Source organism: Homarus americanus, unplaced genomic scaffold (assembly GCF_018991925.1).
Source record: "Homarus americanus isolate GMGI-L3 unplaced genomic scaffold, GMGI_Hamer_2.0 scaffold45562, whole genome shotgun sequence".
NCBI classification, from domain to species: domain Eukaryota; kingdom Metazoa; phylum Arthropoda; class Malacostraca; order Decapoda; family Nephropidae; genus Homarus; species Homarus americanus.
In genome coordinates, this window is record NW_024744839.1 from 3,070,137 (window position 1) to 3,083,225 (window position 13,089).

General features: G+C 37.3%; 1 protein-coding gene across 2 annotated transcripts; it reads left to right on the plus strand.

Moving 5' to 3' along the window:
• Window positions 1–242: 242 nt before the first annotated feature.
• LOC121878236 (importin subunit alpha-1-like) lies at window positions 243–13,089 on the plus strand. Of its 2 annotated transcripts, none has more exons than XM_042384330.1 (11): window positions 243–353; window positions 4,219–4,422; window positions 4,572–4,697; window positions 5,231–5,412; window positions 5,665–5,744; window positions 7,418–7,593; window positions 8,304–8,442; window positions 8,859–9,034; window positions 10,124–10,306; window positions 10,731–10,913; window positions 12,290–13,089. In XM_042384330.1, the coding sequence occupies exons 2-11, from the start codon at window positions 4,339–4,341 to the stop codon at window positions 12,527–12,529; spliced, it is 1,569 nt and encodes a 522-aa protein (XP_042240264.1). In that variant the 5' UTR covers window positions 243–353; window positions 4,219–4,338; the 3' UTR covers window positions 12,530–13,089. The 2 variants fall into 2 exon arrangements, with proteins under 2 accessions (XP_042240264.1, XP_042240266.1); XM_042384332.1 differs by lacking the exon at window positions 243–353 and adding an exon at window positions 754–772.

Here is a 13,089-nt window from a genome sequence, read left to right on the forward strand (position 1 = left end):
TTAATAACAAGTGGCTGGTGCAGCAGACGTCGGCGGACATTTAAATTTTCCACCAATCTCCGAATAGCTCTCATAAATTTAAAGTCTAGTCCACCATATGTCTATTTTTATTACAATTATTACATCGTAAAATAAAATAAATAATATTTTTATAGCAATTTGGACTTAAATATTAATTATAATCATAGTGTGATCATATGTAAATAAATTTATTTTAGAGAAAATAAATGGGCTAAATGGGACCTGTATTTGAATGGACCAATGAGCAGTCAGTTCTGTGTTGAAGCTCTGTCCCAGGCAGGAGCGCTGGCCACCAGACAAAGGCAGTCACGGGAACCGAGGAGTTGGTCCAGGTAAGCGCGCTTTAATATCGCATTAAATTGGTATTTTATCAATAAAATCATATTATCACCCTTTGAAGAATTGCAATAGTGTTCACAGGTGAATGTGAGTTGAATATTTATTGAGATATTGACTGTTCACACCACGCGACGACCATGTGGTTCAGAGGCGAATGGCGACCGGTACAAGATAAAGTCAACCAACTTGTTTCTTTAAATTTCACTGCAGTCAGGGTATAGAAGGCGCTCATACCTGATAATTTTTAATTTGTGCCAATATATATTGTTAAGGTTTTTATTTCACCGTTTTTGTGTAAAGACAACGTATTGTGGCATAACGCTAAACAGGATACGGTAAGAGATGTTTCCGTGAGTGGCCTTCATGACCTCCAGTGTTGGGAAATTCATCTCGTGCTTCGCGGAAACCACTGGTACATCCTCTTTAGGTTTTCAGATTTCATTTAACTTCGTATAAAAGTTATCATGTATGTAATGGTAGTGCATTGGTTTTATTGGAAAGTCATACTCGCAGACGATCTGATACAGCATTACCGAAAGCCTGTCGCAAGTACTTAATGTGCGTTTGTGTGGTCATGGCGATGCTCCTGTCTCCGCATTTTGTATGGAATACTGACTAATATGTAGAAAACACCGGCGCTTCTACCCAACAAGACAATTTATATTTATTTCATTGTGAAATGCCATGTGTGGAGTTACGGTCCGACTAATTACCCAAATGTAGCAAAATGTAGCCGCAATGAAGTCAAATAGTGGTCCTACATGAATAAATCGGACTGCAAATCACTTCTCGACTGGTATTTGGTGTCACGAAGTCACAAAAAATTGGTAAACTTAATTTAAGCTGAGTTAATAGATCCGAGTGCATGTACCTAACTTAACCTAACCTCGACTAGTATTTGGTGTCATAAAGTCACAAAAAATTGGTAAACTTAATTTAATCTGAGTTGTGTTAGGTTAGGTACATGCACTCGATCTATTAACTCAAATTAAATTAAGTTTACCAATTTTTTGTGACTTCGTGACACCAAATACCAGTCGAGAAGTGATTTGCAGTCCGATTTATTCATGTAGGACCACTATTTGACTTCATTGCGGCTACATTTGGGTAATTAGTCGGACCCTGGAGTTAGGGCCCCGTTCACGTATATATAAATCATAGTGTACTATCCACAGAACTTTATATGGAGATAGAGCAAAAAAAAAAAACTACCCGGTAGTGTTTGTTGGGAATTTAAATATATTTTATTTTGAATTCAGATGTGATTTCTTAAGGTTTTTTTTTCTTTTAGTATTTAGGTTTAGGGTATTACAGTACTATTGTTTCAGTCATCCAGCAAAGTTAGGTTTATCCCATGTTTTTTGTTGGGTTTTGAACGATTCTTATAATTTCAAATAGGTGGTTGACCGAAACGTTAATTTTTTCTAGGTTAGATTTACAAACCAAGGTCTTATTGCAACTATATCTTGCGTTAGTCAGGCCACACCTCGATTATGCAGTTCAGTTCTGGTGCCCTTATTAAAGAATGAATATCAATTCACTGGAGTCGGTGCAGCGAAGAATGACGAAAATGGTTCCGGGACTTCGAAACCTTCCTTTTCAGGATAGGTTAACGAATTTAAACATGCATTCCCTAGAAAGACGAAGAGTGCGGGGAGATGTGATAGAAGTATTTAAGTGGGTGAACGGAATCAATAAAGGGGATATAGATAAAGTTCTTATAATATCCGAGCAGGATAGGACTCGTAGCAACGGATATAAGTTGGATAAGTTTAGGAGGGAGATAGGAAGGAATTGGTTCACAAATAGGGTGGAGGACGAGTGGAACAAGCTTAGCAACTCTGTAGTAAGTGCTGGATCGCTTGAAAGTTTTTAAAGGAGGTCTAGGTATTCATGGATGATAGTGGTTGTAACTCGACAGGAGCCGCCATGCACAGGCCAACCGGCCTATTGCAGACTCCTTATTTTCTAATGTTCTTCGGAATTTAGCTATTGAAATTGTTTTAGACAATTCTAAAATACTTCTAGGCGGTATTCCTAGCATAGACTAACATAAATGTTTCAGTAGTTAAAAACTGGGGCGCTCCATGTCCGAAAGTACAATACCTTAGAAGTGGAAGGACCAGGGATATGTAAGAATGTGATAGAATGATCATCTTTCGTGTAAAACTCGACAATAAAATTAAAATAATCGGAGGAGCACAAATGACAACCAACCTTCACCACGGCCATTTTGAGACTGGTCAGTGAAATTACCCAGGCTGCTTCCTTTGAAAAAATCAAATGTAATTGGTAAAAAAAAAATTGCGTGAAGATATTGATACCTCATTGGTCACGGCTGGATGACGTCAGTCAATATTGCGCATGCGTGATGCGCCAATATCTCATGGATGTAGACTGAAAACTACTTGCATCAATTAAATTCAATTGTCGCTATTATCCATTTCCTCCAGGCGTATGTGGTTCAAATTGCTCAGAATAGGGAGACCTAAATGTTTCGGTATTTTACAACATTCGGGGGCTCTGTCCAAAAGTGAAAATAACATTTTCTATCCCAAGCAACAGTTATTTGTGCAAATTTAGTGAAATTTATGTTCATGTTGGGCTCAGAAACCGAAAAGCAACCACAACGCATTGTGGATGCTTGTAAACTAACCAGAAGCGAGATTTTGCTGTAGGTGAGTTTGGATTGGGTTAGTTTAGGGTAAAATGGAAACGTAAAATTTTGCTTGCTGGTTGTTTTGAAAACAACCACCCAACGCGTTGTGGTCACATTTTGGTTTGAGCCCAACATACTGTATATACGAGATGGGTAAAAGTGGTGCTGATGAAACGGGTATAGAATGTGGTGGCAAAATGGGCACATCCAGGCTGATATTGTAGTTAGTTGGTTTTGTCGGTTTGTGTTTTTACTCCCACAATAGCCATTTACTTCAAAGTCCTGTCTACTTTGTGTTCAAAATTGCATTTATTTTTTTTAGAATTTATTTATTTATATATTTATTTTTTTCCCTAATGAAGTGGCCCTATGGCCATAATAAGAACATGAGAATAGAGGAAACTGTTGCGGGCCTATTGGCCCATACTAGGCAGCCCCGTTTATACTCGACCCATATCGTTCATGTCAGTACAACTTATATTGCAAGCGTCCCAGTGTGCATAAGTTAATGATGTTCAGTAACGTGTTCCACTCGTCCACTTCTATTACTTTCAAACCAGTGTTTACCTATCCCATGCCTATATCTAAATTTGTCTAATTTAAACCTATTGAAGAGTTCATTCATGGTTAGTTTTTGTTTTACCCAGATTTCCATTTATACACCTTGATCATATCGCCCCTTACTCTCCGTCTCTTGAGGTAGTGCAAATGCTTGGGATTAGCCTCGTCATTCTCCTCTGAATCGGGGTTACCGTTAATCCGTACCTTGCTTTTCCGTATGTGCCGATTGGTTACCTTCCCGCTTTGTGTTTGGTTAGCGTTTGGCGTCAAAACCATTTTCTTGTTGACAATATATATATATATGTTTAATGGAAGTATGAATGAGAAGTAGGTTTTGAGTTGGACAACTTTTCAGGGATGTAACCTTTCAGTAACTCCATGGGATGCTTGAAAAGTAATGGGCTGTTCCTAGCACACACGGAGGAAATTTTGTTGGGAATTTGATTACACCACCATATGAAGCATGGCTCAAGAATATACAGTAGTTGCTAGTAAGTGAGCCATGCTTCATATGGCTCAAGAATATAGTTGAAGTAGGAAAACCTAAGTATAGTATAAGTATAGTAAATTTTAAAACTGTTTGCATTTTTTACGTAAATTGAGCATTTTCTTCTATTAATGTTTTTTTCCCCACACAGGTACTTGAAGAAATAGCAGAACGCAGTCACACCTCCCTTTATTGGAATTGTGTGCTGGGAGGCATACATTTTGTGCCACGCTATTATTTATAAATCGCTAGCCTGGAGCCCTCCGGCAAAATGCCAGCACCGGCTGTTGCCCGTGATAGCAGCCCTGGCCCCAGTCGCATGAAGAGCTTCAAAAATGCAGGCAAAGATATGGATGTAAGATTGTGAATTTATAATCTGTAGCTAGTGTGGCTAAAATGGGAGATTTGTTGTACATTCAAATTTCATTACCTTGCAAGTGATATGTTAGTAAGTAATTTATATTTTTTAATTTTAAGATTGGTTTAATTGCATTTTTGTCACAGGAGATGCGCAGACGGCGACAAGAAACTAGTATAGAATTGCGAAAAGCTAAAAAAGATGACCAGCTTTTGAAAAGAAGAAATGTCTCTTTGGATGATCCAACATCACCTCTTCAGGAGAACTCTTCGGTATGCTTTTTCTGTTTTGTATATATATATATATATATATATATATATATATATATATATATATATATATATATATATATATATATATATATATATATATATATATATATATATATATATATATATATATATATATAAATCAGTTGGTGGGTATCATGCGACATGATGGATAACCTTGCACATGCGCGTCATATGATTGTGAGCAAGTGCCTTGGCTTGCCATCACCTTGCACGTTCTGTGTTAGGCGTTGGAGGACAATGGTAACTGTCACTTACTGATAATAATGTGCATCTGAATCCATGATTCATCCACTTTAGAGGAGGCTAGAGTAGAAATTACAGACTTGATAATAAGAATAGTTCACTAAATTATTTTAGGTTTTGTACAAAAGCTTTGGATATGGCCTATTAGTAAATTTCAAGATTTTTATGGTGTTTCTTATTTGAAGTGAAGGTTTGTTAAAATATATTGTATAAAAAGTGGTGATGGTCATGTTGCCAATTGGAGTTTTTTTTTTCCCCCCGTTTTCTAGGGTCCCACGATGAGCCTCGAAGAAATCATCAATGGTATTATTAGTACAGATAGCAGTAGGCAAGTAGTTGCTACACAAGCAGCAAGGAAGATGTTGTCTCGGGAGCGTAATCCTCCTATTGATGCTATTATAGAGGCTGGTATGGTAAATCCTCTCATACAATTCTTGGAGAGAGCAGACAAGTGAGTAACCCTAATTACAATTAGAGGAAGACTTGGTGAATATCTTTAATACATGATTAACTTTGCACATGCGCGTCATCTGAGAGTGTAAAGGTGCTTTGTTTCACCCTCGTCTCGCACGTTCTGTGTTGGATGTAGTGGTAAGCAGTAGTGCTGGTCACTATAATTGATGATAATGTGCTAATGATTCTATGATAAGTTTCGGGAGTTACTTATTTTTATTAAATTTAGTAATGAAGCTGTGTTTTGCAGCCCAGCTTTGCAGTTTGAAGCAGCCTGGGCACTGACCAACATTGCATCTGGCACCGCACAACAAACTCAGGCTGTTGCAGGTAATTTTATTTGTATATACGTAAATATTGTCATTTTACGGCCATTTTTCACACTGGATTAGTCAAGAAGTGATTGTAAATTTAATCTACATCAGCAAACCCGATAATGTTGGGCAATTGTTCCTGGCATCCTGCATCAGGAGTTGCATCAAATAAAAATCCATAGGACAGTACAGTGATGTTTCCGTTAGCCAGAACAATTGGTGCAGAGCTCTTCCGAGAATGAGAGATGACTCAAAGCCGGAAAAAATTCCTCCTCCCTGGGATTTTCCGGGTAATGGAAAATGTTCTTGGGACTTCCAGAAATTGCCCATTACATCATCTCTCAAGCCCAGAAAAAATATCCTTCGCCCAGAGAATTTTCAGAATAACGGAAAATTTTTCTCAATTTCCAGAAAGTCGCCTGATTTTCATATCTCAAACTTGGAAGAAGAAAAAAGACCCCCCTTTCCCATCCCCAGAATTTTCCTGGGACCGGGAAAATTCCGGCTTTGAGAACGATTTCAGAAAATTTCAATTCTGACTGAGTTCCGGGTTTAAGGGATTCCGGCTGAAGGAGATATTACTGTACTTATTCATTTTGATGGCATTTAGAAGTTCATACAATACTTATCATTCCATAGGCAGTATATTATATGTTGATAGGAATTCATACGATATTCTGAGTTGCAACAAGATCAGCAGTTTAGAAAAGTGGTAATGCTTGCTGGATGACAAATATAACACCAGTTACCTTCTGTGAACAAGCTAGGCCTTGCCAGAGAGTACAGATCGGTTAGAAATTTACTTAGTATATAAAGATGCCACTCTTCTCTTTTCATAACCGGTATCAAATAGTAGGATTTATAGCGCCTAGTAGTTCTTTACATTTTCCAATGGGAATCCAAGACCATTTTACTTCTTGACTGTTTGGTCTAGAAAGTTGCACAATGTGATGTTCTTTATAGATAAAGCTCATTTTCTTGTGAAGCCTCTGGCTGTACAACCAGTTATGCAACTGTATAAAATGAATGAGCCAAATTTTTAGAATTGCACACAAATTTTACTGGCTTAAGGCTTTTAATTTTAGGCTGTCTCAATATGCAATTAAATGCATTTGGTAGACATTGGCCTGGACCCCTGGGTGACCTACCACTCATCCACGGGTTCAAGTCTGAATATACTGAAATATTTTAATCCATACAGGTTTGGCCCCAAGGGTTTTGGTGAAAGGATACAGTATTTGACATGTATAGTTTTAATATTGTGTAACATGTTTACCTCTATTAACCATACTTTGTTCAGAGTACTAGTTGTTAAATTGTACCTAACCTTACAAGAACAACATGGTATATGGATTGGATAATGGCTCCAATTCAAAGATTTTATTTATATACAGTATATTGTATGTATTTATCTTGATAAAATCACACAGGAAAGGGGGAAACAATGGAGCCCCTTATCTTATCCACATTTCCATTGTGGATCTACATGATATATATATATATAATATTAAACACCTTAAAGAATAGTACGTATCACCATTTCATATTTTAAAGAGTAACCAGTAGCTTGAGTGTCATGTAAATTTTTTTATCTAATATCTTGGCGGATTTGACATGTTGAATTTGTTTCTGGGCAAGGTTCATAAAATACAGGTGAATTTAATCTCTACATTCTATTTTTACTTACAGCTTCTGGAGCAGTAACATCTTTTGTGAAACTCCTACGATCACCACATGCCAATGTTGCTGAGCAAGCTGTATGGGCATTGGGTAATATTGCTGGAGATGGGCCTGAGCTTAGAGATTTTGTTGTCAAGGCTGGCATTGTTAAGCCTCTCCTTGAACTCATTAAACCAGAAACCGAGGTAACTATTTTAGATATTGTACTGTATGGTATGTGTATTGGGTAGTAAAAGGCAACTGTTCTTTAATTGGATAGGTGAGAAACTAATATACAAATACTTTTAATTGTAAATATATTAAAATTTAATACAGCTCCTCCCCAACTTAGGACCTGCCTCAATCGTACCAAAATTTGGTCAAATTACGTATTTTCGAGTCCCAGAGTCGGTACAGACAAATTTTTGCTTGTAATTCACTTTAAAATGGCTGGCAAGCTTAAAAGTGCGTGTTTTGTGGTGCTGAGAAGAAAAAGAGACGCCCATTTTAGATTTGCTATGTATTATTAAGCATTTCCGACTTACGACCTGGATGTCGGTTCCTAACCCCGCCCTAAGTAGGGAGGGAGCTGTACTATTATCAAGGAGCTACCAATTTTCAGCATGCATGTCTCAGTAGCTCATTGGTAGTGTTTGCTTTATAAGTTGTAGTAGCATCCCTTTCCAAACTGGATTATTGGGTTGGGTTTTATAATTTTACACAAGCCCTTGTGCAGTGCTTAAGTGCACTATTGGTTTGCTTGTTAGTGGAATAACCCTTCTATGGACCAGTTTCCTGTGTATGGGGTGAGAAACCCACTAATAAAATTTTGAGCACAGCACCTGATTGGCTGCCGATACTTGGTATTATGAAGAAAAAAATGGTTCCAGGAATTCAGACGTGATTTTGTCCACAGCACACATTTCTGCGTAATGTAACCTGGACGCTAAGTAATCTGTGCAGAAACAAGAACCCATCACCACCTTTTGAAGTAGTCAAGCAATGTTTACCAGCCTTGAGTCATCTGATCTGCCACCCAGACAAAGAAGTCCAGGGTAAGTCTGTCCTCTACACTGTTGAGTAAGAATTTGGTGAATTCGGAAAGTTGCCATTATTGCTATTAGATACAGTCTACCCAAAAGTTTCTCTCTCTCAGCCAGCTACTGCTGCGCATTGCTTGCTTCAGTTATATGAACTTAGTGTGTTACTTTGAATCATTAAATTCATTCATAACGGTTGTTGTGGTTGGTAAAGACAGTTTCAAACATCTGAAACCGGCAGTGCAGCAATAGCAGGCTGGGTCGAGTTAATGAACTTTTGGGTGAGACTGTACAGTAGGATAACTTCTGATGCGGTACTTGCGAGTGAAAACCTGTTAATGAGAAATTCTTTCAATTTTGAATACGGGTAAGGGTGAGAATTTCATTTTCACAAAAGGCTTTGTGTTGGCATTATTATTCCTTTTTTCTAGCTGATGCGTGTTGGGCATTGTCTTATTTAACGGATGGAACTAACGAGAAAATCCAGGAGGTTGTTGATGCTGGAGTCGTTCCTCGACTTGTGTTGTTACTGAACTGTGATGAGCTTCCCGTTGTAACCCCAGCTTTAAGAGCAATTGGAAATATTGTTACTGGCAATGACATTCAAGTGAGTATGTGCAAAGTAAATCCCTTCTATTGCCTCCACATTCCAGTTATATAAAATTAGGATATTAGAATATTAATAGCTAATTATTTGCTTCCTAGATTTCCATACTGGGAACATATGTTATTTTTATGAACAGAGATTGCATATTTACCATCCTAGATCTACCATACAAATCTTTAATGGAAAAATTAATAAACAATTCTGGTAAAGTTAATACTGTATCAGTAAATAAGTTTCTTAGTTTTATACTACTTTCGGGGTTTCAGACACCATAGGTAGGCTTCACTGAACTTCATTCTTGTAAACAAACTCGAGGGTAGATTACAGGAAGTGATGATAGTAACAGTGGTATTAATGGTAATTTTAAGTTCGGGTGAGGTCGTAATGGTGGTGGGAACTGGTTGGAGGTGATGCAAGAGTGCACAGGGAATTATGATACTAATTACAGGTATTTTTGAGGTGTTACTAAAATTTTTAGCTTGTATTTGACAAAATATGGGTACTTTCTTAAAAACAAACAAATGGAGAATGTGCAAAAGAAAATACTGTAAGGATTAAACAAACCTGTGGATTCGATATTTCCTTCTCAAACCAACACAAAACTCAAGTGTCGCTGTTCAGGAAATGCTGGGCAGTTGAGGCTAATCTTGGTTGTTGCTCGGAGAACAATCACTAGTTCAGATATGCGATTTGAATGTGGACAATATATATCAATGGTTGGGGCCCAGAGTTGGTGCAACAGTCACATTGAGATGTGTGCCAAGAAAATTGCACAGCAAAGTGTGACCAGGAGGTTGGCAGATGGAGACAGTTGTTCATACTGGCAATCGTTGAACCAAGAATGACTGATTGTAACTTGAGGATGAGTTATAAACGAGATTTTGTTACTCGGGTAACCTGTATTTGCCTAATGGGCGATATATCCCCCCTTCTTTTTTTTGTGTGGTGGGTTAACATGATTACAGTATTGATGTTCACATCCTGATGCATATGATGAGTTTTCTAATATGACACTTTTGAAGGGCTACAATTTACAGCTTCCTTGTATTAACCAATATTAATGATTTTTTTTTTTTTCTCCTTCCCCAGACTGATGTTGTCATAAAGGCTGGAACTTTACCAGTATTTCCCAAGTTGTTGAGGCATCACCGCAACAATATTGTAAAAGAAGCTGCGTGGACAATCTCAAATATTACTGCTGGCAATGTGGATCAGATACAGGCGGTTATTGACTGTGGCCTTATTTCCCCTATATGTCAAGTTTTGGAAAAGGTAATATGCCGTAGTTAATAAAATTTTGAAAGATTTTATTGGTGTAAGGTGTAACACTGTAGTGTGGATGGATGAATTGGAAGGTATGGCTGTAAGGATTTTTTGTTTGGGGAAATTAGAACCTTGTTAACCCATAAGTTTGTGTCATTGTCATGTAAGATTTGAAATGGATGAATTAATAGTAAAAAAAATGGTCTTTGGGAGTACAAGTACATATTAATTTAGGTACTTATGAACTTGCATATCCAAAGGTTTGTTTCAATTAAATTGACATAACTTAGAAGTAATGCTTGGAGTAACTGATTATAAAACCTGATGTTCACATACTGAGGATTTTGAAGACATCTTATAATATGAGCGAGTTTTTATGATTAATGATTATCACATGGTAGGGTGGTTTGTTAATACTATTTGGGTATTGCAGGGAGACTTCAAGGCACAGAAAGAAGCTGCTTGGGCTGTAACAAACTTTACATCGGGAGGGTCCCTAGAGCAGATCATAGAACTGGTTAGCCAAGGTGTCCTCACACCATTCTGCAACCTGCTCAATGCCAAAGATGCCAAAACAGTCATGGTAGTTTTGGATGGAATCTGCAACATTCTTCAGGTTGGTGATGTGGTTTACCCAACCTATCGTGTTGAGTATATTTGTTAGTGGATGTGTCATTGAATTGCGTAAGTATTTGAAAGAAAATAACGTGCATTGAGAATGCTTATGAATGTGGAAAGTTGGGTTTAAAATTTTGTATGGGTGTGAATTGAAGTATAAAAGTTGCAAGAGGATGAACAAGATAAACACTAGGTGAATAGGTGCTAAGAAAAATACTGGTGGTAAGGAGTTGTAGAAGAAAAGTTTGTTAATCCCTACGCCCCGGGCACGCTGGCCGTATCCCCCACACTGGGTAAATCGAGAAAAATTAACTTCAACAAAAATTATTTTTAACCTTTTTAAATGATAAAACCATCAAAAAGTAAGCAACTATATATTGACCCTCTAGAAACTTCCTTGTGGCAGCAGTGGCAAGGGAGATTGAGGACAGTTGTTTTGGCAGCTAGTGCACATGGACATTACACACTTGGCAGCAATTTTTTTTGCTTGCCTTTGTGTCCAGGATGGCTAGTAATGCTTATATTTACTGATCATAATACTTATTTGTTATAAATATTTAATTTATAATATTTTTACTTGCATTATTTTTCATAAAAAGTGCTCGGCAACACACGCAGTCATCTGCCAGGCTGTCATTGTGTTTGGTAGAGCAAGTAATGCATAAAATAATTATCGGAATAATAATTCCACAAATAAATATTTATAACATAATCATAGCATTATTTTCCAGTAACACTACAGTACAACTACACTATTAACAATATTACTTTGATGCAACATAAATTGGACAGTGAACATGAAACAGATGTAGGTACTTACATTCAGGAAGCTTCCCTGTGGCCGAGCGTGTGGCGTAACACGCAAATATTCGCATTGGAACCTGATAATCCACACCGGGCATTCAAACCATGCTGCAAAAAGTAGCGTGTTCTGGATTGTCAACCGGGACGTAGGGGTTAAAGAACAAACCAGATTTGCAAAGTCAGATTGGACATGGGAGAAGAGGAAATCAGTGTAATTATTTGTAGATAGGAGAGGGTATAAACAAAGGGTGAAAGGATAGTTAGAAATGTTGGATGAGAGGGGAATTAGACCTCCAGAAGCAAGTTAGGTTTGTTCATGAGAAAGTAATGTGTGGAATGGATTTTGTGGAAGTGGCCGTTTTGAAGCAACACGAGTCTTGGAATTGGGGACACCGTGTCAGAACTCTTAGGTAGGACAATTAGAATGCAAACATGATAGATTCTGTAATGGTATTCTCAACCTGTTTTGCAGTGGAAAGAATGAAGAAACATTAAAGAATTGGACAGGTTAGAACTTTTGAAAGGTTTCCACATCCCAAGTATACAAATTCTCAGTTATTACTTTTTCAGACTGCGGAAAAACTAAATGAAGTAGACCGTGTGGGCCAAATGATAGAAGAGTGTGGTGGTCTTGATCATATTGAAGGACTTCAGAACCATGAAAATGAAGCCATATACAAAAAGGCTTTAAGTATCATTGAAACATACTTTGCTGTTGAGGAGACTAATGGTGTCAGCAGCACATCAAATGGACAAGCATATGATTTTACATCAGCTAGTAACATGCCTGATGGTGGATTCACTTTCTAAGTCAGTTTTTCTTTGATTATGTACAAGGTAAATGCATTTATTGCCTTACTATTGACCATCCAAGTTGCAGTTCAAACAGGTCCAAAATGTGATTGTTCTAGTGTACATTGATCAAATCTCATTATTTTTTAGATAAATCCCCAGTATCCAGTTCTCCATTGAACAATTGCTCCATGTTTGATTCCTTCTGTAATCAAGGACATGCATTTTTTTTTCTAATTTGCTTTGCCGAGTGAAATTGCTTGGTAATGCTTAGGGTTACTAAGTTTACATATTTCTTAACACATGTGTGAAGTTCTAGGTTTTTATAAACTAAATTACAATTTTAAATAGAAAAACTAAGTAATTTTGTGAAAATGCTTGGAATTCTAGTTCTCACAAATTTGTGCTGAAGTATATTAGCTTTTCCTTGACATTGTCAATTGCAAAGTCTTTGGGACCAAACAAGATTAGCATGGATGTACTGCCCTTAATCATCCAGTGCTGTGGACTCTTCTTTTTCCTGTCAAACATATTATTTTCATATCTATATCTTTAATAAATCTTTTGAAAAAAAAAAA

What these genes read in the sequence shown, in the direction of transcription:
- LOC121878236 (XM_042384330.1), top strand. Translation starts at nt 4,339, where the DNA reads ATGCCAGCACCGGCTGTTGCCCGTGATAGCAGCCCTGGCCCCAGTCGC. An exon ending in ACAAACTCAGGCTGTTGCAG is followed by an intron (nt 5,745 to 7,417) that starts GTAATTTTATTT and finishes TTTTACTTACAG; the next exon opens with CTTCTGGAGCAGTAACATCT. An exon ending in TATGTCAAGTTTTGGAAAAG is followed by an intron (nt 10,307 to 10,730) that starts GTAATATGCCGT and finishes TGGGTATTGCAG; the next exon opens with GGAGACTTCAAGGCACAGAA.